Source organism: Sparus aurata, chromosome 21, assembly GCF_900880675.1.
Source record: "Sparus aurata chromosome 21, fSpaAur1.1, whole genome shotgun sequence".
Lineage (NCBI taxonomy): Eukaryota > Metazoa > Chordata > Actinopteri > Spariformes > Sparidae > Sparus > Sparus aurata.
In genome coordinates, this window is record NC_044207.1 from 18,037,239 (window position 1) to 18,064,725 (window position 27,487).

General features: G+C 39.3%; 1 protein-coding gene across 1 annotated transcript; it reads left to right on the forward strand.

Annotated features, from left to right (window-relative positions):
- On the forward strand, positions 1 to 26,149 carry LOC115572107 (macrophage mannose receptor 1-like). The gene is made up of 33 exons (XM_030401923.1): positions 1 to 90; positions 422 to 778; positions 921 to 1,091; positions 1,387 to 1,542; positions 2,040 to 2,162; positions 3,026 to 3,163; positions 3,298 to 3,477; positions 7,890 to 8,044; positions 8,867 to 8,980; positions 9,700 to 9,815; positions 9,969 to 10,117; positions 10,210 to 10,409; positions 12,772 to 12,890; positions 13,072 to 13,144; positions 13,242 to 13,395; positions 13,566 to 13,604; positions 14,348 to 14,511; positions 14,622 to 14,683; positions 15,559 to 15,659; positions 18,085 to 18,227; positions 18,450 to 18,555; positions 18,694 to 18,821; positions 19,293 to 19,337; positions 20,254 to 20,289; positions 20,434 to 20,484; positions 20,841 to 20,943; positions 22,179 to 22,411; positions 22,681 to 22,846; positions 23,193 to 23,360; positions 23,451 to 23,567; positions 24,063 to 24,221; positions 25,599 to 25,631; positions 25,723 to 26,149. The coding sequence occupies exons 1-33, from the start codon at positions 12 to 14 to the stop codon at positions 25,974 to 25,976; spliced, it is 4,392 nt and encodes a 1,463-aa protein (XP_030257783.1). The 5' UTR covers positions 1 to 11; the 3' UTR covers positions 25,977 to 26,149.
- Positions 26,150 to 27,487: the final 1,338 nt, after the last annotated feature.

Sequence of the window (27,487 nt, forward strand, 5' to 3'; positions counted from 1 at the left end):
AGTCATCGGCCATGAGAACACTGACAATGAAGTTAGCATGTACAGCCTTCGTACTCCTTGTCCAAACATTACGATGTCTGGCTTTAGACGGTACAGTATTCTAACATTTAATTTGAATTGATTATTGTGTTTTGTTTTTTTTTACAAATGGGTAGTGTCGTGCACACTCTTGAAAATACTAACTCTATGTGAGAGGGTTAGACTGAGAGACTGTGGAGTTCTTTGCCCTGTGTCTGTGTTTTGCCTGTGTTCCTTTGTTTTGTTAGATGCCAGCAAAAAAGCATTTCTGTTTATTTCCTAGTAATACAAAATCCAATCAGACACAAGTGAAACGACTCAAATGATAGACGGATACTTTTGAAAAAAAAAAAAAGAAAATCTATTATGACAGCTGTGTATTGATTTTAATCTTCCTCTACAGATTCAATATTTCAACTAACTAACAAGGCCACTGGTTTTTGTTTGGTTAAATACCATGACTGGTGCCAATCCATACGCTGGACAACTGGTGACCGACTTCTGGCAGCTTGGCCACCAAAGTGCCTAGGAGTTCAGGGCAAAAGTGTGGGAAGTGTAATAAGCCTCTATGATTGTGATGAGAACAGCGAACTCCAAAAGTGGGAATGCAAGAATGAAACAGTCCTTGCCCTTAAAGGCCAAGAGCTTTACATTGACCTCACTGCAGATAACACAGCAGTTCTCTCCAGAACAATAGGACCCAATAACCACCTCACAATCACAGGGACGCCCAGTGGTGCTTGCTCAAGGACCGCCAGAGGTAATGTACAAAACACTGTTTTCTGTTATAGGCACTGAGTGTTTTTATTTATTTTTTAAGTAATGTATCCATTTCTGTTTTTGTGAAAACTTTATTAAGCTGTTCTTTGTTTTGTTGCTTTGTCCTTGTTTGGGGCTTTCAGAACATTACACCATTGGAGGAAATGCATATGGTAGGACCTGCATGTTTCCCTTCCACTACAAAGACCACTGGTACTCAAGCTGCACGGACACTGACTCCTCAAACGGCCGTCTCTGGTGTGGGGTTGAAACAGCCTATACGGGTGAACTCTGGGGCTACTGCCCAACTACTTGTGAGTACTGCCTATGAGTTATAATAGTGAGAGAGGGCCATAGAAACAATGCACACACATCTTTTCTTTTTTTTTTTTTTTGAGGGACACACTGATTTCCAATGAAATGAATAATGTCAGCTCTCAGAATGTCAAAGCACCTAATCAGGGTATTATTTTATTGAGGACCCACCACTAGTTTACATTAAAGTCAGCCTCTAGCTTCCAGTGTAAACAATGATGAGGTGCAACTTTAGTTTACATGCAACAATATACCAATTTGAAATACATTTCCATATTTTGGTGTATTTCACAGCCAAAGAACACTGGACCAAACACATCACAACAGGAGCGTACTACCAGCTCAACACACAGTCAGCTCTGACTTGGTCCCAGGCTGAAACCAGCTGCAAACAGCAAGGTGCCTCCCTGCTTAGTATCACCGATCCTCACCAGCAGGCTTATGTCACAGGTAAGTTGACACTTGTTTTGATAAAAGGCTTCATGTATTTGTATTTGATATTTATTTTGAATGGCGTTAAAGGGTAACACCACCAATTGCAAACATTAAAGTGTGTTTACAGGTCTTGGAGAGTACTACAGCATATACAAAAAAAGTAGTATATGGCCGTTTGGTTGCATTATGGGTAAAGAAGGCAGGAGGTTTTGTAAGGCATTGCACTGCTATATTCAGTAAAATGGGCTAATACAGGACTCTTTAAATGGTTTAAAAACAAATATTTAAATAGAACCAGACACCCATATTCCAAGTATTGTTCATACATTTAAAAACCTGGCTCCTTCATTATCCACAACTGACCCACTGAGTGGCATCACTGAATCACATCACATGCAGCTTTATAAAATTTTTTCACATATGCAGCAGGACTTTCCAAGACCCTTTCAATAAAGTGTTAATATGATAAAAAACAATCACTAATGTGTGCATGGATTCTGTGTCATTCACAGCACTACTAGGGGCAAGGGGCCAGGGACAGGCGGACAAGCTCTGGACCGGGCTGGTCCTGGATCCAGAACATGGCTGGCAGTGGTCTAATGGGAAGCCTTACCGTTATCTGAATTGGGACTCAGGTAAGTAATCTTTCCTCTTCGATATTTTGTGTTGTTATTCAGGCGCTACAAGGATAAGTTTATCGCTTTAACACATGTTGCCAGTCAGTTGTAAAACTGCTGTCATTTTACTTTACACTTACAAACCCCTGCAAGGGTCCAGGTTACACTTCAGATATTTAAGGAAGCAGAGGAATCTGACTCTTCAGCTGTTTGAAATTAGAACTAGCATTAGAGGAACTGCATGTCAAATGAAAAGTTGCAGTTTGCATTCAAATCTCAAGTCATCACAATAGTGCGCACATTTCAAATCATGCAATCATAATCACATCACCACCAGTTAAATGTATTGTATTTCAGATCTAGGCACACATGTCATGACACACACACAAAAAACAGTACATGTGCATTATTGTATGTCAGGGCAACATATTGAGACTGTATTGTATTGTTATCCTGAGAAGAGATACTATACGCAGAGTTGGGATATTGTTATTAGTGTTGTCTTTTCCTGGTTTTAAGGTTGCAGTACACTATATATAGTATACTATACACACACACACACACACACACACACACACACACACATATATAGGTATTGAGATATAGCATTGATATATTGCAATATTATCATTATTATTATTATTTCTACTTTTTCTTTTTATACTGATATGCTTCTTTTATTGTTGTTTCTACTGTTTTTCTAAACCACTCAACTTGCTATTTGCATTGAAAATCTCATTTACAATAGTACTGAATAATAATGTCACTTGATAATATTTATTTCTTAAGTGCTACAAATAAAACATGTGATAATTTGAAGACTCTGAGACACATCCAAGTCTGTTTCATCATGTTGAGTTTAACCATCATCTTGTTTTTAGGACATCCAGTTGCTGATCCGGGAAACAACTGTGGAATTCTTAATGGGGCTGTGCAATACTCCTGGCAAAGCTCAAAATGCAACAAGAGACTTGGATACATCTGCTACAGTGAAAGACCTGTGACTCCACCTACTGGAGGTGAAGAAAAATATTCTTTAAACTCATATTTTATCCAAGCTTACCACTGGTTACCGTATAAGTATTTTGGCTTTGATTAATTGAATGATGTCAGTGAGTCAGTAATTAAATTTCTTTGTTCTTTTCACGAGTAGCTCCTGAGGCAGAATTTTGTTCAAGCCCATGGATTCCCTACAACGGCCACTGCTTTTTCCTCAATCGCACCGAGAAAACATGGACTGATGCTCAGAGGGCGTGCCGCAAAGAAGGAGGGGACCTGGTCAGCCTCCGCAATGTGGAGGACCAAAGCTTTGTCATCTCACAACTTGGATATGGTACGTGACGACAGTAAAAATACCTTGAAAGACATCTTATAAACAAAGAACACAACTTTGAGACTGTATCCCTTTCCACTGGCAAAACATTACGTAGCCTGCTCCTCTTGTGTTTGGATCTAACAATAACAATTTACTTAATAGATTTGTTTCTAGTATGCAATGAGCATCATGGCCCTGTTTGTGTTATGAGAAGGCAACATTTTCCCCCCGAAATTTAAAACAATACAAAACTTGTGTAGGTGATTATCGAACATCATATTAACTTCAGCCTGTTTTTTAACTGGCAAGACTGCTTTTGCTCCCCTGCTATTTCAGTGTTCATTTATCAGAAGTCTATTAACATTCTCTTTTATCTGTTGTTTTAATGGACAAGACAAGAACAGCCTGTAAGGCAATGTTCAGGTCTGCTCCAAGGTCATTGGAGTCAGGCAAAGAGATTTGTGTTAACTCTGGGAGAACCAGGTGAAAAAGAAGGAACATTATCAGCCAGCCTAGTCACGTTTTGTTCTGTGAGTTCACAATGGTGTCTTCCGGCTGCCACTATCATTTAGTAGGAAAACTAATAGATTTCTATTAGTTCTCGGCAACCGATCGCAATTGGCCGATAATGCCCCTATCGGTTTTGATCGGAGTTCTCAAAATAGATCAAATCAGGCCGATCAGATGACGTTTCAATATAGAGACAGTGCATTGACTGCATGCAGGGTGGGAATTTCACGGTGGCCATGCCCCCCACTTTGCTGATGCAGCGTGAAAAAAAAACTCATCGTACGGCCACAGTGGCCTTTGTGCCCCTGGCCCGGTCAGCGTAGTGGGCTTGCCTTTAATTACAGCCACCTGAGTGGACAGTAGTCACTCACAGTAACTTCAGTGAGTCTGCGGTTCGTGCAGGTGGAGTCTCATCATTAGAGATGGGATTTATGGCTCTTTGAGGGGAGCCGGATCTTGGTGAGCTGTTCCTTTCAAAGAGCCGTTCAAAAAACTGGCTCATTTGACTGATTTTTAAATTTATTAAGTTTTAAGAAGCCAGCCTGGTGGTAACTCATTTTATCTTGGAAATAATCACTGGGAGGTATGATGGGGTGAGATTTGGAACAAAACTGTCCTCCTCCTAATTAAGACCGCTGCAGCTGCTCTGCTCTCCGAGGCAGGGCAGTCACGTGTTTCTGTTTTTTTTTGGGGGGGGGGGGGGGGGGGGGTTTGCGCAAAGGCAGCGTGCACAACTCAGGTGGCGTCATGCTATATTTGCATATCTAATAGGCACCGTGCAGCTGGGCTGCGCTCCTCCCCATGTAACTTCTCTGTCCCACTCAGGGGAGGAGCAAAGGAGGAGCACACAGTGATATTAAAAAAAAAAAAAAAAAAAAAAAAAAAGGTTTCCAGCTGCGACTCAGATCCCATCGTTCATGTTAACGAGCCGTTCAATAGAATCGGTTCGTTCGTGAACGTCACAACACTACTCATCATCACATTGATGATCTCATGTGAAAGCCTCTCAAACAGCAGCAGCGTCTCAAAACAGAAGAACGAAACTTACAGCACAGCGAGCGAGCTCAGCCAGTTTTGACATGATATGTAACTGACTTATGTGGTAGGATTTAGTTCGGTAAAGTTGGAAATATATTCACAGATTCGAACTTCCCGGACACGTGAACAGCGATGATTCACAACAAACAATACATAATTTACAACCTGCAAGAAATGTGTTTTATGAAATGTGTTTTATAAAAAAGGAAGCCCGAGGCCCGACCCGACCTGGCTCATTTGCGTAATTTTTCGGCCGGCCCGACCCGTTGAGAACTCTAGCCGTCTGTGAGACGAGGGCGCAGGGACCGTCTACAAAGTGCAACACTGAAAAGAGAAACTACAAAAAATTCAATAACTTCACTATTATTCAGAGTGTAGTGTCACCAAAATCACTCCACACATCAGTGGTCTCCTGCTGGTTATTCTACAATTTTTTGTTTGGAAAAAATGTGCTTTGCCATAATTCGGGGGAATTTCTATTGGGAGAAATATTAAATAACACTAATATTCAGTGTGGTGTCACAAAACTCACCTCACCCTAATCCTACTTAAAGCGAAACTCTCGCCAAAAAGCAACCAAGGCTTTATTTGGGATTGAATATGAGTCAAACCTTCGTGTGAAAGCAGAATTACTACGAAAGAGGCACTTTTAAGATTTACCGTAGTTTCGGTTTTGGGCACGTTAATTTTGAACGGGAGTGCATGGGGCAAGACATGCTAGCATCAAAATCGCTATTTTTAGAACACTAAGAGGGCGCGACACAACATGAAACTTTGCTCGTAGCATCACTAGGGTCTCTACTCATGAACAAGAGCATTGAGAACATTGTTTGTGTACACAGAGTTTATGAAAAAGAAGGTTTTTGAACTACTCACGTTAGCTGCTGCACCTCCTGCGCGTTGCCGTCCTGGCAGGGAAAAAGTGTCGATCCCCCAGTGCGACCTGACAGGCACGCTTGAGGAGCGGTTCACCATTACTCTCCTGCCTGTCAGGTCGCACTCGGGGATCAACACTTTTTGTCTGGCATGACGGCAACGCGCAGGAGCGCAGCAGCTAACGTGAGTAGTTCAAAAACCTTCTTTTTCATAAACTCTGTGTACACAAACAATGTTCTCAATGCTCATGTTCATGAGTGGAGACCCTGGTGATGCTACAAGCAAAGTTTCATGTTGTGTCGCGCCCTCGTAGTGTTCTAAAAATAGCGATTTTGATGCTAGCATGTCTTGCCCCATGCACTCCCGTTCAAAATTAACGTGCCCAAAACCGAAACTACGGTAAATCTTAAAAGTGCCTCTTTCGTCTCAATTATGCTTTCACACGAAGGTTTGACTCATATTCAATCCCAAATAAAGCCTCGGTTGCTTTTTGGCGAGAGTTTCGCTTTAACAAAAACTACTTTCTAATGTAACTTTAACTTGATTTTGGTATTAAAATTTGTTTTAATACATAATCCATGTCTTAATTAGGATGTTATGGTATCAGTCTGAAAGGTAAATCAACAAATTTTACTCAGTGGCCTTTGTGCTCCCGGAAAAGAAAAGTGAAGGCCAAATGGACTTGCCCCTAAAATGACAAAATTCCCACCCTGACTGCATGCATTTCCACTAGTAAGCTACAGTTACTCTATGTAAGCTGAGTCCAAGTTGTCTCTAAGAGAGTCTCTATAGTGTGAAATATTGCACATTGCCTCAGCCTGCAATAAAACGGTGGTCAATTCATGAGACTTTCTCATCTCCTAATTTTTATACTTAATAATACAATGTCAATGTTGTGTAACTTTCATATATTTAATTAATGATTCTTCTTACACAAGACAACAATATAGAAGAATTTATGGATTTGACGCTGTGATCGGTGATCAGCAATATCGGGATCGGCAGATACTGCTTTCGGTGATAGTTGATCGGTGATCAGCCCCAAAAATCCTGATCGGTGCATCTCTAGTTTACAGATGTATCAAATATCCATTCATTTATCATTTTATTGCTGCCGCAGCCCTTAATCTTGCTGTCTTTTATCGACCTCTGTTTGTTTGTTGATCCGTGTTTTTGACATGCAACATATTTGGATGTTGCTTGTGTGACTGTGGATTGGGTATGCTGCAAATATGAATTGCCCTCTTTGGGATCAATAAAGTTGTCTGAAACTATATCTGAATTAAGCAGCAACCAGAGGTGGGCATCAAAAAGTATATTGTTTAAAATTTTTAATTATTCAAACATTACAAAATATACAGGTATGACAAAATTCAACGAAGGAAAAGTAATTTGTAATCTAAAAAAATATATTCTACATATTTTAGCCATTTAGTAGTCTCAGTATGGTTTGCATTTGGTGGGCCAAACATTTGTTCATTTTCAAATTTGTTGAAAAGTGACAAATACGAGCTGGGAAATGGAAATTTGATCATTATTCTGTGTTATTTAGTTTATAATTTTACATTATCTGTCCTTTGTAAGTCCTCATGTAGCTGACTCTGATTATGCATCGAACATACAGTATATCAAGTCAGTGTTTAATAGAGTCTGACACATATTTTATATGTTACTAATAATCAACCGATAATCGATTGTTAGGGCAGCCAACTATCAGTTAAGGAAATTGCTTAAAAGCTGCATGCCTTTTATTGATTAAGCTGACATGAGAGCCATATCCAGGTGTACAGTGTGCCCTGTATAGGTATGGAGGAAGGGAGGCAGAGTTCCTTCTTTAATAGAGCCTCATTCACAACAGAAAGAATTAAAACCTGTCAATACTGCATGCCGATTCTGCTCCAGGAAGTCTCCACCTCTTCTAACAACAATGACTAATTAAGTCATGAGTAATTAAAGATAAATGACAGCCTGACAGTAAAATATGTTTTTTCTGCCCATGTCTGCAGCATCCACTGACCAGCTTTGGATTGGACTGAATGACAGGAGGACAGAGGGACTGTTTGACTGGAGTGACCACTCTACTGTCAGCTTCACCAGCTGGGAATATGGTAAACCTGCTGTTTCCACTGATCAAGAAGACTGTGTTCTCATCAAGGGAGAGGTGAGGAGCACTGCATCGTTATGGTACTAGTGCTAGCTACCTGTAAAACTGTCATTATTTATCTAGTGATGACGACTAACCTGCCTGAACACAAACTGGCCAACTGTGCAGATACACCAAAAAAATTGTAATTCATACCACAGTGTGTCAACTATGTGGCAACCGTTGTGAAAGGGTTTTCCTGTTTCAACACATTAATGCACCCAGTGTTGAAAACACAGTAAAAAAAAAAGACCTGAATTCCCAAGAGTGATGTGGGAGAACATAACTGCCCTTGGCAGAGTCCTGATGTGACTCTCAGTGTCATCAATGGCTGATCACACTAATGCTCCTAAACTGTATCCTGGACGTGTACGTGTATATGTTTATAAAACATTTTGTTTTATTTCATTTTATTTGATCATATTTCATTTTATATTTCACTCTATCCTATTCAAAATAAAAACATAGTTTTCATGTGTGTCTAGCATGAAGGGACTACAACGTCAATTATGTTGTGCGGCCCTGTGTTGTATAAGGACAAATCGTTACCCTTAAACTAAACCTAAAATCCCTGCAGCCATTATTCCAAATCTCCTCAAAAGCCTTCCAAACAGAACAGAGGATAATTTTTGATATTGGTGGTTTTGAAACAAGATGCTAAACAATCAAGACAGGGTTTAAAATGTTTGGGTGTCATAAAATGTATGAGTATCTATGATAACAAATTTGTATGTATTTAAGACAATGGACTTTTCTTTGACAGCATACATCGAGGTATGATGCCTATCTGTCACCCAGTTCCCACATAGATAAACATTTTGTAATACTTCTTTCTTGCAGAATGGAAACTGGGCTGACCGTACTTGTGGAGAGAGACATGGCTACATCTGTATGAAGGCGGGCGCCTCTGAACCCTCTCGAGATGAGGTCGTGCAGAACATAGGCTGCAAAACTGTGCGTGAACTTTACTTCTTTCCATTGATGAAATAATCATCTGTATCTGGTTTTAATGCTTAATTCCTCAAAGATAAACCCTAAAATGTCGCCATACAGCTCAGGTTAATGGATTTAAAAAACGTTCTGATGGCAGATTGCATCAAGAACCAAGCAATGTGTTGGGTCATAATGCTTGACAACAAATCTGGGTTTTGTTGATTTTTACTGCAAAAGTTGCAGCAAAAGCACAATATTAGATTAGAAATAAAACAACCAATGCCACTTTGAGGCATCCCAAATCCCATCCTCTACTGTAACTTTAAAATGGACACAATGTCAACTAAGGGACAGGCAAATTGAATAAGAAGAGACCAGACTTCTTATATGTACAGTGTTTAAACCTGAATAATGCAACACATCATGCTTAAATGCTATTGTGATATTTGAATTATTTAATATATTAGGGCGGCAAGGTTATAAAATTCTAAATTTAGGCTTATGAAACCACTGGGTAAGGAGCTTTTTGCTCCAAAAAGAATATATTTAGTCAAATGAAAGGCAGATATTTAATTCAAACATTATTGAGGAACCCTGTTAAATCTCTGCACATACAGTATGTATTAGTCATTTTGTTTTTTGTTCTCTGAAAATGTTTCAATCTTAGTTAAGAATGAAAGAGGACGAAAGAAGGAAACTGCTTGAAAACATTTTCCCACTTTTAATTTCCTTCAATCCAGGGCTGGAAAAGGCATGGTTCTTACTGCTACTTTGTGGGGACGGCGACAAAGACGTTTGATGAAGCCAACGCTGCCTGCAAGAGCTCAGACTCCTACTTAGCTGATGTTTCAAATGGGTAAAAACAATGATTTTGACTCCAAATTAATAAAGAGCACACCAGATCTTAGATGTTCAGATGTAATGGGATTTGCTAGGTTATTATGTACACTTTTACCATGGTACACCATGCACTGATATAAGACAACCTTACATTTGAAATATATTCCAGGGTGGATAATGCATTCCTTGTCAGCTTGGTGGGAATGAGACCAGAGAAACACTTCTGGCTGGGACTCTCAAACCAGAAAAACATAGAGCATTTTGTGTGGACCAACAAGGACACAGTGAAATATACTCACTGGAACGCTGAAATGCCAGGTAAAGAGACATTTTAAACTCTGTCTCTTAGGTGTGTCAGAAGCCGGCTTCACAACTGACATTTCACAATTTCTTCCTTCCAACACTGTAAGGTCACCACCAGGGCTGCGTTGCTATGACAACCGGGATTTTTGCTGGACTCTGGGATGTGCTTCCTTGCACCAATACGTCGAAATACATCTGCAAACACCTGGCAGAAGGGGCATCTCCAACCCCTGCACTACAGACTGTTCCCCCTCCCCAGTGTGCAGACGGCTGGAAACGAGTGGCATCGAGAAACTTCTGCTATAAGGTGAGACAGAAAAATGAGAAACAAAAAATATTTACAGTAACCAGTTTGGGTCCCTCTTTGAATCTTACTCAGTGGTGTTCAAACAATGAGTGAACCAATGAAAATAGACTCTTGAATAATGGAATTACAATATTATAGTTTTTGCCTTAACGATTCGCAAAGTAATAGTAGCCACCTCTAGTGATGGCTACCACACATCATCCTCAACAGATCTCGGCCCATATTCACAAAGACTTTTATTTTAACGTTAGGAGTACTCCTAAATCGGACTAAAAGTTTTTATGTAGGAGTTGTTTCTTAAAAGTAATTCACAAAGCCGCTGAGACCTACTTTTAGTTATGAAAACAGTGAACTCCTAAACTAGAAGTAACTCTCTGTTGCTATGGATGATGTCATTTTATGAGGACGCACTTAGAAGCGGTGACAACGGTGATTGGTTGTTGAGTGACAGGGCAGCCCATTGAAAAGTCATTTAGGCTACGCAATGCATGAAGTGAAAATAAGGAAGTTGCCTACAAGCCCAGGACAAAGCCTATGAAAAGCTGCGTCAAACCACTCTCCATTAAAATTCGGGAATCGTGTGTTGATCCAGGCCATTTCGCAACAATGTCCAGTATATTGTAACATGTGTCAAAGACAATTTGTGTATTGATGGAATGCAACTTTTTCCGATTGACAAAAGCCCTATTTGTACGGGACTAGTATAACGTGGGGACCTCCAGTAATTTGTAATAATTGCGAAGGTCGTCTGTGATCTTAATCCCGTGTGAATCTGCCATGTCCGTAATTTGTAAAGTAAAAATTCCACCGCAAATTACCTACCATATTTCGACAAACACAGAGGTCATGTGATCATATTAGTCCCGTGCGAATCAGCATCTCTGTGATTTGGGGTCGTTTTTTGTTTGTCTAAAGGTTTTTTTTGTTTTCCACGCCTTTTTTTTGCCTTTTTCCCGGTTGAGAATTATGGAGGCTGCTTTGGGAATTATGAATGAAAGTTTTGACAGCATTTTGGGTGCAAATTCAGGAGGCTCATCAGAAGAGCGAAATCTCGAAAGACGATTAGATGGATTACATGCATGGCAGCATGCGGTAAGGAACATTTTTCCATCTTTCAACAGGCTCACCAGTTATTATATTAAAAATATCCATATCTAACTGTTATGCTGCTCCAACAAGGGCTCCGGTGTGATCGACCTGGGGGATAAAGTCAGTAAATCCAAGTTAAAACACAGACTTTGCTTATCGTGTGCGAATGCGCAGCACGAAACACAGACGTGGTGGGATAATTTCTAAATCACTTGCGGTCCCCAGGTAATACTAGTCCCGTGTGAAGAGCTGCATTTTCCCCGTAGCCAAATACTGGAGTGTTGCCAAACATTTAAACTCTGGTGTTATTGGATTGTTTCAGTCGGTTGGGAACGTTATTGCGTCCCTCACCAACTCAACCACAACTTCAATCCCTTCGCGGTCCATCCGACATCGTTTTAATAACTCCCTGTCATTTAGCGTCTCCAAAACATTCGGCTGTGACGAGGTCTTAGTGAGTTAGGAGTCCTCTACTACTTCTAAGGTCTCCCAGACTTAGGTGCTACTTTTAGGCTTAAAATGTTTTGTGAATAACTCTTATTTTCAAAAATGAGGAGTCCTAAAGTTACGACTGACACGCCTATTATCTTTAGGAGTTGCTCCTAAATTCGCCTGTTAGGAGCTACTTTTAGCCTTAAGATTCTTTGTGAATACGGGCCCTGAGCTATAAGTCTGAGACTGCTGCTGAAATACAAGGACTGTTTCTTTTATTTGCAATTTTGGGGATGATTGGGGTTATCAAGGTTACATTAACAAAACAGATATGCAGCTGGTGTTGTAACATATATAATCTTACAAAATAACAATCAGGACAATATCAACAATAGGGCTGCGGCTAGATATTATTTACATTTTCGATTACATTTCGACAGAAGCCCGAGCTGACATATTCAAATGTCTAGTTTTGTTAACAACCCATAGATATTCACTGTACTGTTATAGTATGAATAGTTGAATTAAGAAACCAGAAAGTATGCACATTTAAAAAGCTGGTTTTGACTTTTCTTCTTAAAGATTCCTCAGTTTTGCTGATTTTCAAAGTCAAAATATCAAAACACTTGCTTTAAGAAACATGATGGGTATTTTTCACGGAAAATACATACAATAATCAATAATTGAAAATAACTGTTAAGTTATATCATTATACCTGTTCCAAATCAAGCAACAATGCATCTAACCAAATTCTAGATACGCCTATTCTATGTGGTTGTGTTTTTGGAGGCATTCATTGACAAGTTTGTTTTTTTTTTGTTCTTTTTGCCTTGTTTTAAAGTTGCATTCAAAGTCATCTTCACAAAGAAAGTCCTGGTATGAGGCTAGAGATTACTGCCGGGCCATTGGAGGGGATCTGCTCAGCATCCACAGTGCTGTAGACATTCAAGAGGACAGACGGTACAGTGTGACTGCACAAAATCTCCATCTACATCTACATTAGCTCCATCAAAGAAGATTCTTGTGATTCTTCTAAGATACAGCACATTCCTATTTGTCAAAACAATTGTTAAGAGTAAAGAATAAAGTGCAAGAAAGATTGCTTATCTAAATCAGTTACATTGGTCTGTCCCCTATACAGCTATTCTGATGCCTGGATTGGACTTAGCGCCCCTGACACAAACAATGGCTATGTATGGAGCGATGGATCACCTGTGGGTTAACAGTTCAATTTAAGTTTCTTCAACACAAATAAATGAAAACTAATCTATTTGTCACTACATGTTTAATAATTTTTCCTCTTGTTTACAGGTAAACTACCAACACTGGGATGATAATGAACCAAACAATCATAATAATGCAGAATCATGTGCTGAATTACGACTATATAAACTGGGTAGGGGAGGGTCTTGGAACGATGCGCAGTGTGAGAAGCCCAATGGATGGCTGTGTCAGATCCGTGCAGGTAAAGCATATCTATTCTGTTGCATGGGATTCAAAGAAAATCACGTAATTCTTCTGAGAGTAGAGAGAGCGAGGTTACTTTTTTTCTTGTAAGCTCAGTGCAAAGGTGCAAACTACTCCTTTAATACTGTATTCTAAATATATATTTATCTTCTGCTTATGTCCTTACAGGAGTGACTCCAAAGCCACCTCCACCCCCTGCCAATCCTGGTAAGTGATAAATTATATCAGTGACCACACAGACATATGTTATTTTTCACGTTTGTGAAAATATAACTGAATTTATATGCGGTGTTAGCAAAGAAGATAAGTCTATACTGACTCTTGAAACAACCATTAGGCGTAACCTAATGTTTTTTCTACATGCCTCAAGACATCCTATCACCAGCAGTATTAGATCTTGGCACAAGTATCAAGCATCAAAGTTTGCTACCCAGCCATAGTAATTGTAACTTATCATTTTAACCAAAACCATGATCTTTTCCTAAAGCTAACCAAGCAGTTTTGTTGCCAAAACCTATCCAGACTGAAAACTGAAAATATTCTTTTAGATACCTGAAAACAATAACTTCTGTTTAAAATACAGTTTTTAATTATAATACGTTTTAAGCACACACAGGCTGTAAACTTTTTGAAATAGTTTCTTATATAACTAGCCAAACAGTCTTACAAAGCACACTATAGTTTTCCATGCACCAAAACAGCAATGGTAGTAAAATACCTTGCACTCATCACAGGCTAAAATGGTCAGAGAGCTCACTGAAGTGTGCGCTGCTACTTCCAGTAAACCACGCCCATTTGGGTGAAATGCCAGTGAGACACATCAGAAAACACTCATATGACTTGTTCTTGTAACGGTTATAGGGGACATTATGGAAGGCAGTGACAGATAACCCTTTTTGGTGTTGAAATATGGGAGCTTGAGATGATAAATCTTTCCGACATGTTTTCAGATTACAATATGACCTCAGACGGGTGGCTAGAATGGAAGGGGAGTCAGTATTATATCAATGACATGACAATGGCAATGGAAGACGCTCGTCACTTCTGTAAACAGAGGCATGGCGACTTGGTAACTATCAACAGTGAAGAGGAAAGGGTCTTTCTGTGGAAACAGGTAAGCAGTGATATTTACATTAAATAATTAGAGCAAAAAACTATAAGTAGGTATAAATATAAGTAAGTATAAATACCAAGGCATTGAACTTTGTGTGTCTGTTTGTGCAGATATCAAAAAAATATGGGTCTTTCTGGATTGGCCTTACTGTAGACCTCGATGGAACATTTGAGTGAGTATGAATTCAATACAAATGAAAATTAAAAAGACATCCAAAGCCTCATGATTCAAAGTAAGAAATGTATGTCCCCAAAATAATTGAAATTCTGGGGCACCGTTTAGCTCAGTTGGTAGAGCGGTCTTCCCATGTACAGAGGCTTTGTCCTCGCTGCAGAAGCCCCAGATTAGAATCCCGGCCTGGGGCCCTTTGCTGCGTGTCACTCCCCCTCTCTCTCATCCTGTTTCCTGTCATATCTTCAGCTGTTTTATCTACAAAAGGCCAAAGAATATACTTAAAAAAAAAATAATTCCATAATCCATTGCTGAATTTTAAAATGGGGAAAAAAAGGTTGGACGGAGGGAAGTATGATGATGGAGATCCAACTGTTAGTCTTCTGTGTTCTTTAGAAACATATAAAAATTTTGGTTGGCTGCTCTTGCATCAAGTTCATTGGAACTCAGCCCATGTATCTTTTCACGTCAAATTAGTCTGCACCAAACATCTTCGGGCCCTTGCGTTCATGTGGATGCCACAGTTGGGCCTCGATGAATTGGACTGGGGTATCACAGCTAAAATTAAACTTAACCAAAAACACCAGGACTTACATGAGAATAAGACTGCCCCACTGATAGAAGTGTGTTTCTTTGTGGATCTGATACAAAAACGCTTTCTACACAGTACAGACTGAATGTGGAGTCACTGGTCACAGCGTATAATGGCTTGTTATTTTGTCCCAACATCTAGCAAATGTGTACTTTTTGACATCTGGACCTGGAAGAAGAAGAAACATACTGTAGCTTCAGTGGTAGTTATTTGTGCTAGTATTATTTTCAAAAATTATTTGTATTGAGGCACAATTTCAACTTCTTTCTGTGTTCTACATTAAGGTGGATGGATGGTTCTCAAGTGGTGTTTCAAAGGTGGAACACAGATCAACCTAAATTCCAGAGCTATGATGAGAACTGTGCTTCAATGTCGATTTACCATGGTGAGTAAGCTGGAATACGATCCACGTTCATGGACATACCTGAAATTAACAGGTTAAACCAGTGGCTCTCAAATGGTGAGGTGTGAGTTGGGGGGGGGGCGTGAGAGGCAGGGCAGGACACGACGGTCTATTTCCACTGGATACTTGTCCGCTGCATTACGTCTCCGTCACGCCAGCGGAGCTGATAGGTTTCACTTTCACTTTAGTCTATGTGTTAACTTCCAGCAGGTCCGCTGCGCTGCGTGTCTGTTCCGTCCAGCTCCGGCAGTCGGGAGCCCTCCAGAACAGCTACGCAGGACTTCTGTAGATCTGGCGGATGCCGGAGCACGACGCAGCAATTCAGCTGAATTTTGCACCGAGCAGACAGGAAGTCAAGCGACGAAATAACAATATAACATCCGGTTACTTTTCAAAAATAAAACACTCCGTGTTGACGCCTCTAAAAAAAGAAAAACACAAGCTCTGATGCTAATCCCTCGGTCGGGAACTATGCAGCAGGAAATATCCCGATGCTTACATAGACGTTGGGTTTACCATGAACCCGGTCGGAAATGGGGAAAGACCTGTTTGTGTTTTATGCAAAAAAACTCTGGCACCGGACAGCATGAAACCATTTTGATAATCAGGTGATTGTATGCAGAATGCTGCAACTCGTACAGTGGTTTATACAGATAAATAAATGAATATTATCAGGTTCTTAATAGTATTTCAATTCGGGGGGGTGTGAAAACATTTCTGTCCTCTAGGGGAGGCATGACAAAAAATAATTGAGAACCACTGGGTTACACAGTAAAACTGGTTACATTGCTGGGGAGTTAGTGGTGTTCAAAGTGTTGCCTACAGCTCATCACTTGCGTGGCTGCTCTTTCTTGCTAACCACGGTGGCAAATGTTACATTTCATGTGGCTGCTTCACAATTTTATTATTGCACATGTATATGTACATTTTGGTTCTGTTATTGCGCATTCATAGGAACTGTATATTTCTTGTATAGTTGTAGAGATTATTATTGTTTATAGTATAGTTACACTGTGTATATACATTGTATATATCTTGCTTTCTATTTATGTTATGTACAGAGTGTTTTTTCTTTTTCTTTATTTCTTTCCGGACCCACTGCTGCTCTAACAAAATAATTTCCCAGTCTGGGATCAATGAAATAATTCTATTCTATTCTACAATTTAAATTGGTGCTACCTGACCAGAGAAAACCACTGACTGTATAAAATTGTGGATAGAGCCACCGTGGTGTCACCCATACACTACCTATGTCTCGCCTAAAATGTTTAAAGGAGTCATCACCCGGAAATCACAATTTCTCTCGTTAAATCATGCATATTGGTGTTGGACCTCTGTTGAAACTTGCCTGAAAAGCTGGAGTTTGAAAGTGGCTCATTTTTTTCGCTTTGGCTCTTTTTCCGAACAGGGATAGCGCACAATAGTGCGCATTCCTAAAGCACGAGATTTTGACTCTGTTCCTGTGGTGACGTTACCACAGGAGGCTACTTGCATAAGCATCGGCTCACAGCCGTCCTCAGCCAGACTTTGAGTGAGCACGCCGAATCTGCCTATTTCTCTGTCATTTTCACGCCATACATCGTGACCGCCAGCATTAAAACTCAGGTCTTACATGTAAAACACGAGTGTGAAAAGTAAGAAGGAAAAAAAAAGAATTTACCATTCAGAGACATCCTGCTGTAAACGTGTCTCTTCCACCGTCTCTGCCTCTTCACTCTCCCGTTCGGTTTCCGACTCCGGCTCGTACATAAATGCCTGAATTCCGTAAGGTTCGTCATTTAGTGTGTGCGCCATGACAGGGGGCTGTTTATGTTTTGGAGTCTGTGTGCATGCAGGCTCGCCCCCCATTCCGGCTCTGTTCTTCCTGCGGCCAATCAACGCGCGCCTCATTACATATTAATACAATGCACATCTGGACCGGTCAAAACCTCGCGCATAATCTCGCGTGAGAAAGTCGCGGTCTATCTATGTTTTAAGAATTGATCCAAAGCGATCCAAGAGGGACTGGATATGTAAAAAACCAGGTGATGACTCCTTTAAGTCAAAATGTGCTAATCTGTATGTGGAAACATAGCTTCTTCGTCTTAGTCAGTCTGAAAGCTGTCAGTTCGCAGGGCTTGTTTAACTAACTAGACTTGATCAGCTCCACCCACGCTCCACCTCTTGCCCATTTTTGATGAGCCAGGAGTTAGATGGAGTCAGGTGCTGCCAAGACGGCAATAGCCAGGACCAACCACTTTGAGCTTTGTTCTGGCTCTTCAGATATGTGGTAACATGATTGTTAATTTGCATTTACTACCAACATGCAATGACAAAAGGCTGGCTTAATGTCATAACTGAAAGAAAACGCCATTGCATTTGCCATGTTAAGAAAGTGTTATGTTTCTTGTCTTACATTTGTTCACAGGGTTCTGGCATAATTATAATTGTGGGAATGAGTTCAGGTCCCTTTGTAAACGGGATGCATCACCACCTGTCAACGCCACCGTGGCACCCACAGTGCCCCCTAAAGGTGGCTGCAGGCCCCCCTGGATAAAATTCAACTCTAAGGTCAGAGGTCACTTTTAAGCTTTGAACATGTCGTGTTGAATGGATCTGAATGTTTATAGGCTATATTTTTTTTATCTAATGTTCTTTGGAGATATCACATTAACCTGTTCTGTCATGTGAAATTGATTGATTGTGATTTATTACATGGGACATTGTTTGAGTGGCAGTATTTAGTATATTTTCCGAAATTGTAAAATCAACTTCATCATTCCTCACTTCTAGTGTTACAGCATCATTACCAACCAGAAGTTAACATGGGAAGAGGGGAGGAAACAATGTCGAGCAATGCAAGCAAAATTGGTCTCCATTCCCTCAAGAGATGTGGGAGGTATGTTTTACTTTAATTCAAGATTAAATATCCACATATATATTTGTATATATATTACAAATATAATATATTTATTTAAACATTTTAAAAACGTCAATGCAAATATCTGATTCTGAAATCATTGTCATCTGTTTTCAGCGTTTTTGATTACTCAGATGGCTGAAGGAGCTGCTTCTGACCTTTGGATTGGTTTTAGCAGATCAGAGGGTAGTCAATTTTTCTGGACTGATGGGAAACCCAAGAAGTATATCAATTTAAGTTTTAAAGTAAGTAGACTCAATCTGAATTGTGTTTTATAATGTGATGCAGGTTGTGTGTAGCATTGCTCAACCCATTTGCCGGAATAAACCTTAGCAATGCACATTTCTGCAAACCACGGAGATGTGGAAACTTGACATTTCTTTATGTGACAGCTATAAATTTAGCCTAAATTTTCCAACTTTCATGTTGTGGCAACTCTTTACTTGTGGTCTGGTTAGGTTTAGGCACAGAAAACACTTTGTACAGTCTCAAACTGCCTTCACTGGCTTGGCAGACTTCCCGCCTATAACTCCGCCACTGTCTCCACCTCTTGTCATGATAGTCAGGTCATAAACATGTGATGTGAACTTGTGTTGTTTCCAAAAAGCCTAACTGCCAACATTTTATCCTGGCAACTGGGCTACACTGCTGGTACTTTATTTGTGTGTTTTAAAATGTGGCACTTAATTTCTCTATTGTCTGTTTCTCCATTTTAGAGACCCGACACGAGTTATGTCATGTATCTACATGACAGGATACGGGTAATATGTCACATTTTTATATTCACAATTGGGCCCGAAAGACTGTGACTCATGTTCTGTTTGAACTTAACCACCAGCAAGCCTCTCTGAGTTGGATACAATTGTTTTCTTGCTGTGATAGCAAAAGCTAAACACCAACTGAACTGTTCACCCAAAAATGAAACTTATGTCATTATCTAATTTCAATGCAAAAAAGTGTTGCAGCTTTCTCCCAAACAACTAAGGTAAATGTAGACTTGTTTTAAAATGTAAATAAGAAAAACAAACAAAAAACAAAAACAAAGTGGCTCTTGAAGTGCAAATATCCCAAATTGATTTGAGACGACATTATTTACACCCCCGATGCACAGTCAAGCTTCTGCGTGGACCCTAATGCTTTAAGCTTAGCAATTACAGTGAAGATTTCGACTATACAAAAAGGGTTTCAGTAACAACAATTTGGATGTCAGGGCCTCCAGAGACTTGGATTTCCCCGGACAAGATGTATGGAGCAATTTTATGTTTGTTTGTTTCTTTTTTGCCGACCTCTACTGAAGTTGTGGAGAGGAGAATACTGCAGCATGGTTTGGCTGTGACGTCAGAAATGTTAAATGGATTTCCCCAATTTTCCATCAGCCTGAGGGTGTACCCATCCTTTAAATTCAGTTTATTTAACATGGAATAACATAGAAAATATTTATTTAAACAAATAAAATGCATGTTTAACAACAACACTCTGTTCTGCCTAAAGCTCTAAATGTCGGCTATGATGACGAATGATGTCACTTATCATTGCACTGTGCTAAAATCTCATATGAACGATTATTCTGTAACAGTGCTAGTTGTTTTGATAACAGATTAGCCAATAATTCTGTGAAACTCCTAGTTTATAACAATGTAACAACTTGTTTATCCATTGTCTGTCTCTCCACTTTAGGGACGATATAGAGATGGACATTTTCACAGTGCTTTGGTGAGATGCTCATATTTGACTTTACTTCCGACACAATCTATATTCACTATTGTGACAAGTTAAATGCATTTATATAATTAATTACCATGATTTTTCTTGTATGTATTTATATAAAAATATGGATAACCTGGGCTTACATTGCAGGAAAGGCAGGCTATCCGAGAATTTTACCAGTCGATGCGTAATCCACCAGAGGTAAGGCCATGCAGTTTAAAACCACCCTCCCATTGTGCGCTCCTAATTGTAGTGAAGTAAAAAGACAGAAAGGGTTTTGCAGCAGACCCTCACTACACATCAGGACTATTTTTTTTCATCAGATAATTCTCTAATCAATTTAATATTTGCAGATTTTCAATGCAAGATTGACCTTGGTCTGTATATATGAACAAAATGCCCTTCCTATAAACCGAGGAAGTAAAGGGATAGTAGGCCTTCAAAAACATGTTAATATCAATATGCTGTATTGCTGAACATGTATTACCATGTCTGTGTAACTACATTGTACCCTGACTCAATTTTCTCTTTTCCTCACTCTCTCCGTGCTTTTCTAGCAAAACTGTGTTGTGATCAATACCAATCCCTTACTTGGTATTGGGAAATGGATACCGAAATCCTGCAACGATACCAATGGATACATCTGTCATCAAAATGTTGGTGAGCTCATTTTTTCATTTTTCCCCTTTGATAGCTTCCCTGTGATGTAAAGATGATTTCACAGTAATAAATAGTAGCACTACTGTTGTAGGAGGGGGGACATACTGACTTGTGGTATTCTTTTGCAAGGGGTAGTTTAACCAAAAATGAAAATTCAGTCATTATATACTTACCATCATGCTGATCGAAAGTCAGTTGAAGTTTCATAATCCGCAAAACATTTCTGGAGCACCACATTAAAACAGCATTGTAGCATTCTCCTAAACATCTAATGAAGCTGGGGTCTTGTTTTAAAGTGTAGAAAAAACCACGCAAGATCCCAAAATTATTTGCACTCCCTTGTGCGGCAGCCCTTGTCCGGGTGCGCTTTTAGCTTAGCAGCTACAGTGAAGATTTGTGCTTAGAAAAAGGGGGAAAATAACGTGTTTTCAATTAAAGATCTTTGGGCCTTGAAAGACTTGGGTTACTCCCGACAAGCTGTATGGACCCATGTTATGCTTTCTTATGTTTTTTTACATTTGAAAACAAGTCCCAACCTACATCAGATGCTGCAGTGCTGTTTTGAGGTGAAGCTCCAGAAAATTTCCAGCAGCAGAAAGACAGACATTCAAGATTTCAGGGTAGAGAGACAGACATTGGTAGATAATGACTAAATATATAAGCATTTTTACAAAACAAGTGGAAACAATATGACGATTGGATTATTTATAATGATGATTATCTCCAAGCTCAGATGCCATCAGTTTTACAGAGACCTTTACAGAGAATTTCAGCTCACTGTCTGTTTTCCATTAAAAACCTCCCAAAACCTGCTGTACACTGACTGCTCAGCACCAAACAGGAGACAGACACAGGTAGCGACTAGCTGGCTAACATAGTGGAGCATGTAGCAGCTAAAGAGCAGATATTTCCATCTGGGATTGGCGGAGACCACAGTAGAAACCAAAGCAGAGCTAAAAGAGAGTGAAAATTGGTATTATGTTTACTAGGTAGTCAGATATAAAACTTCAAATGAAAGTCAACGTTGCTCTGAAACTGCTAAAAGTATAAGTCAGACTCTTTTTGAATAAGGTCGTTATTTAACTTAAAAGATGATGACATATCAATGTTCCGTGACAACGTTTTTCACTGCACCAGGTATCCTAAAACTTAAAAAACTTAAAAAACTTACATTTCTGGCAGGTTTAAGGGGAAAGTAAGTTGACTAAACTTGTCATATTTCTCACCTGAAACAGACCCTTCTTTGCCGGACTCCGCTGAACCAACAATTTCTTCTGACTATGTCAGAATATTTAATGATACCATCAAGGTTGTTACTCAACCGATGACTTGGGATGCAGCCAAGACGCATTGTGAGGATGATGATGCTAAACTTGCTAGCATACGAAATGAGTGGACCCAGGCCTACGTTGAGCTGCTGGCTTTGAATCTCAAAGCTCCTCTGTGGATTGGACTGAACAGAAACAAGGTACATGGCAGAACATCTCTCTAGCTGCGAATAGCAAATTAACCAGACCAACAGAATTCCATGGCAACCTGTCCAGTTCTGGTGTTGCTTCAATATTTTTGTTTGGGTCAAAGCATTGGAATGACAGACTGACTGGAATTTAACTTCATACAGCCACACTGCTAACGAGGCTAAACATTATCACTAATAATTGCAGTAAAAATCACAAAGAATGCAGTTTTTCTTGAAAAATAAGTTGAATAATAAATCTGAATGCCTTTTGCTTTCAGACCAAAGGCTTGTTCAGATTTATTGATGGCTGGTTCATGAGCTTTACTCGCTGGGCTTATAATGAACCGAGCAGGGAGAGATTTTGTGTCTACGTGGACGTAGACGGAAAATGGAAGACCGCTCACTGTAACCAGACCATGAACAGTGTTTGTATGAAGTCTACAGGTACGGCCCTTAACAAACTAATGAATATCATATTATATTAATATTAATGTGACTGTTTAACATGACTTGAAGTTATTATCCTGTAAATGAATACCTCTGTGCTCATCTGTTTGGAATATTATTTCAATATTAGCTGGTTTCAAGTGACCCTTTAGTCACTGTTCAGAACATTAGATTATAGAGATGTCAGGCCTTTACATGTTTTCTTTTCAATTTGGCAGTTATATTTAATAAAATATGTAATATTAATATTGATAATGAGGGCTTATTTCAATGCATTGGATAAAAAAAAGTATGAAAAGATCGAATTAATTGATCACTGTGTCACTGTCTTTCTCACTTACAGATGTGCCGCCAACAGAGTCAAGTGAACATCCAGGAGTTTGCCCCGAAGATCCAGATTTATTGCACACAGGTCGTAATTACTTCTGGCAACCATTTAAGGGTTATTGTTACATATTTTTCACAGAATCAAAAAGGTGGTCAGATGCAGCTCACAACTGTGTAACCCATGGTGAGTACTGCCCGTGGATTGTCTAAGATACTGTGTTCCTTGGCACTGAAATGCATTCAGCATTAAATGAGCGTTTTTTGTTTCATGAAGGTGGATGGCTCACCAGCATTGAAGATCCGTCTGAGCAAGAATTTATTGAAAACAACATGAAAATATTTCAAGACAGCCAAACCTTTTTCTGGACTGGCCTCTATAAAAATCACAAAGGTATGCTACACTGTTTGTTCTAACATTCAAACACTAAAAAGAAAAATATTCAGTTATAGACGGAAAGAATATTGTTTTTGTTTTTTTTGGTTTTTTGTTTTGTTTTTTAGGGTGCCTATTGTCATCTGGCCGGGGACTACAGCAGGATATTAGCCATGTTGGCTAAAGCTGCCCTTTTTACTGTTGTTGATGCAGTTAATTAATTGGGATTGTCTTCGATATAATAAACTAATAAACTAAACTAATACTGTCCAAAAAGAAAGACCATGCTTGATGAACAACTAATGAAGAAAAAAAGGGTTATTTAGAAAAGAAAACAATATCATTTTAAAATGATATATTGTCTAATTTTTCTTTTTTTTACTGCACAAGCACATAAGGAGAATCATTCAGTTGCTATCTTGTTTTCTGCAGAGTAAAAAATAGGAATAATAATGAAACAAAACTGAACAAGAACAATAATTTTGATAATAAAAAAATATTATTTCTCTCCAGGGGAGTGGTTGTGGTTGGACGGAACAGTCATGGACTATACTAACTGGGGTGAAGGTCAACCTACTGATCACAGCTATGGAGGGATTGCTACTTCAGATGGAAAATGGAAGGCAAGCTATCAGCGCTATAATAGACCGTACATCTGCAAAACACCCAAAGGTAAACTAACTCTTCTTATGTGGTGTTTGAATCATAATGTTGTACATTGTAATGTCCAGATCAGACCACACAATCATTTGTCTGTCGAGATGAATGGCTGTGATAGAGTCGACGATCATTAAGTCATACATTTTAGCTAAGACTTGGCTGAGTTAGATTGATAGAATTACTTTAATGATCCCAGTCTGGGAAATTATTTAATAAGAGTTACATGGCAAACTACATGTTGGGGCCTGTTGATTAGTGTATTTCTGTTTTTCCAAGACTTGTGTGAAGCAGATAAAAGGGACAGACATTACTTTCCCAACTGACAGCAGTGACAACATATGCAATGACAATTTTACAATTTAAAGTTGGAACAAATCATTGAGACTTTTCAAAGCAGGTGGGGAGGTGAGTGTGTAGGTGATATGGGTGTGACACCAATAAGTGTCATTAATATGTCTTAATACTCTTGACATATGGGCGATAGTCATCTAGCTACAGGTTCACTGAAATGAAATATTACATCATTTTTTGGTAACACTTTATCATAACCCCGTTAATAAATAATGGATTTATATTTTATGAAACTTAAGTAGTTTTTGGACTTTTAAACAATGAAATGCACTATAAACCATTTATTTACCAATTGTAAAGGTTCATAAACATCAGTTTCAACTTTATAATGACCATCCAAATAATGTGTACAGACAAACTAACACAGTACTTACTAATCATTTACCAAGTATTATAATCATAATTTGCAACTTTACAATAAACAATTGTTAAATTGTTTTTTTAAATGTCATTGTTTGTTAACAATCAAAAAATTATTCAAAGATAAAATTAGAATTTATTGGGCGCGCAGGCGGTCAAGTGGTTGGAGTGCATGCCATAAACGCAGCCGACCCTGGTTCAATTCCGGCCGGAGGTCCTTTGCTGCATGTCACATCCCCCCACTCTCTCCCATATTTTCCTATCTGTCTACTGCTTAATAAAGGTGTCTATGCCAAAAAAATCTTTAAAAAAAAAAAAAAAAAAATAGAATTTATTAGAGATGGTTACTATAAAGTGCTGCCCGTTCTTCTTTCACACCACCATGGTTTATGTTGTGCACTTAAAAGTGATTGGCACTCCCATCAGCTAGTGTCACAAAATGTTGTAGAAGTTGTCAAACTAAACATTAGAAGGAAGAAATTGACATACTGTAAGTGTCTGGAAGTCATGAGGTTTCCCAAATTTTGCAATAGATGTCTTCCACAATGACACGCTAGAAGCAGCCGTTATGCACACCACTCATCGTGTTCCTCTTGATCAGGTCGGGCTTTCATCAGAATAATGCTGTGTTGACTGCTTTTGGTGTACAATTGTCACATTTCAATTTTTTCTCTCTAGTAATGCCACCAACGCCGTCACAATCTACAGTTGGTACGTCACACCACTTTATTTTCTTTGTTTTGCTCAAAATTGTTATTGAATTCGTTTGGCTGATCATCACCTTCTTTTTCAATGTGTGCAGTTTTTAATCCACAACACCCTGGACACGTGACTGGGGTAGTGGTGGCAGTCATTATTGGGCTTGCCATTATCGGGGCAGTTGTCTTCTTCCTCTTCAAGAAGAACGGTCATCGCTTACCCATCCCTGGAAAGTTAACTACCTTTGACAACCCACTCTTCTTCAGCAATGGGCAGTCCCAAGCAGATACGGTTGACAAAACTCAACTGGTAGAGAACGCAGAGGAAGAGAACCCTGAGCCCATTATAACTATCTGACGCCCCCCCCAATTTGTTTTGTAAATGTATGAGGAATGTAGGACAGTGCTGTGTATTTCTAATATTTGCGACAGATCATCTGCTGTGTAAAGCCAAGTTTTGTATGTAACATACTTGTAAAAAACATCATGTCACAAGATATTTCTTTTATTAAAAAGTAATTTCCAAAAACAGCTGGGCACTGTCTTTTTTTAGCTTTGTACTCAAACAGGAGTAAATAGCACGTCTTTGGATTGGCACACACTCATACACAGCAAGATGGTGGATGAGCTTGGCTCAAAATAAACAACAGAAGCCATGTTTATTGTAAACAAGGAATAGTCACACAGCGCTGATGCTCACTGATGAGATTTTAGCAGTCTTGGACAACAGCAGGTCTTTAGCAAAGAGTTATAAACTATATCAGGCTTTGAAAAAGGTTTGTATTGTTTAATCAGATTTATTGACAAGAGGTTTTAAAACTGATGAAACACCACTATAAAGAAATGAAAATCATGACAAATACATTTTCTCTGCTGGAATGAAATATGCCCAAAAAGTGGGAAATAGAATGTATTTGTAATTCAGATTGAGATGATTGACTAATCCCAACAAAGTGAATTTGATGTTGCACAATTGCTATGTTATAAAGCAATTTGTACAAGCGTTTCACTTTTTGTGTCAGGCAGGGTGAAAGGGAAGACTATGGAAAGAGGAGGGTGGACCCAAATGCAGTTACTCATGGAACGGGAGGCAAGGATATGGGGAAACAAAAAGGGAGCTTTATTTAAAGCTGAATACAAAAAAAAACAGGGGGTCAGGTACAAAAAGAACAAAGGGGACAAAAGGCAAAGTCGCAAAAAACCAGCAAGGCATAGTAGCAACTAAAAGGCAGGACAAAGGACAAATAAAAAAATCAAAGTGGGGACACGAAGAACATGGACACGAAGAACATGGACAGGAGCATGGACAGGAGCATGGACATAGACAGAGGCTGACAAATACAATGACCGGACACAGACTAAATACACAGACACTGATGAACGGACGAGGAACAGGTGAGGAGAGAGGAGGGAGGAGGCCAGGTGTGGTAACGAAGGGGAGGAGCACATGAGAAAACATGAAGGGAACAATACAACAGACAGAGGGAGCCAGAGGGAAGAACATGAGAAAATACACAGGAGAACTTAAAGGACACATGAGGGCATGGAAAAACAAAACATAAGACACAAGACATGATACAAAGACATGGACATCAAATACAAGAACCCACAAGACAAAATCAGACACAAGAACACAATGAACATGAATCTACAGTCATGACATTTTGACCTCTTACTGAAATCCAGTGTTACCACAGTTCACTTCCAGATTCGATTCAACCCCTTCCTCTCGTAACAGTCAGTTTTCCAAAAGGCATGTAACATTTTGTCCTAATTTGGTCCAACCGACCTGATCAGTATCGTCTTTAAACTGGTACTATTGATCTTTGATGACAAACACAATTTTAAAAAACAGTTCAAACATAAAAT

Excerpts from the sequence above, each read along its gene's own strand:
- LOC115572107 (XM_030401923.1), top strand. The coding sequence starts at position 12 with ATGAGAACACTGACAATGAAGTTAGCATGTACAGCCTTCGTACTCCTT. Across the intron at positions 2,163-3,025 it reads TTATCTGAATTGGGACTCAG|GACATCCAGTTGCTGATCCG; the intron begins GTAAGTAATCTT and ends TCTTGTTTTTAG. Across the intron at positions 20,290-20,433 it reads GACATTTTCACAGTGCTTTG|GAAAGGCAGGCTATCCGAGA; the intron begins GTGAGATGCTCA and ends CTTACATTGCAG.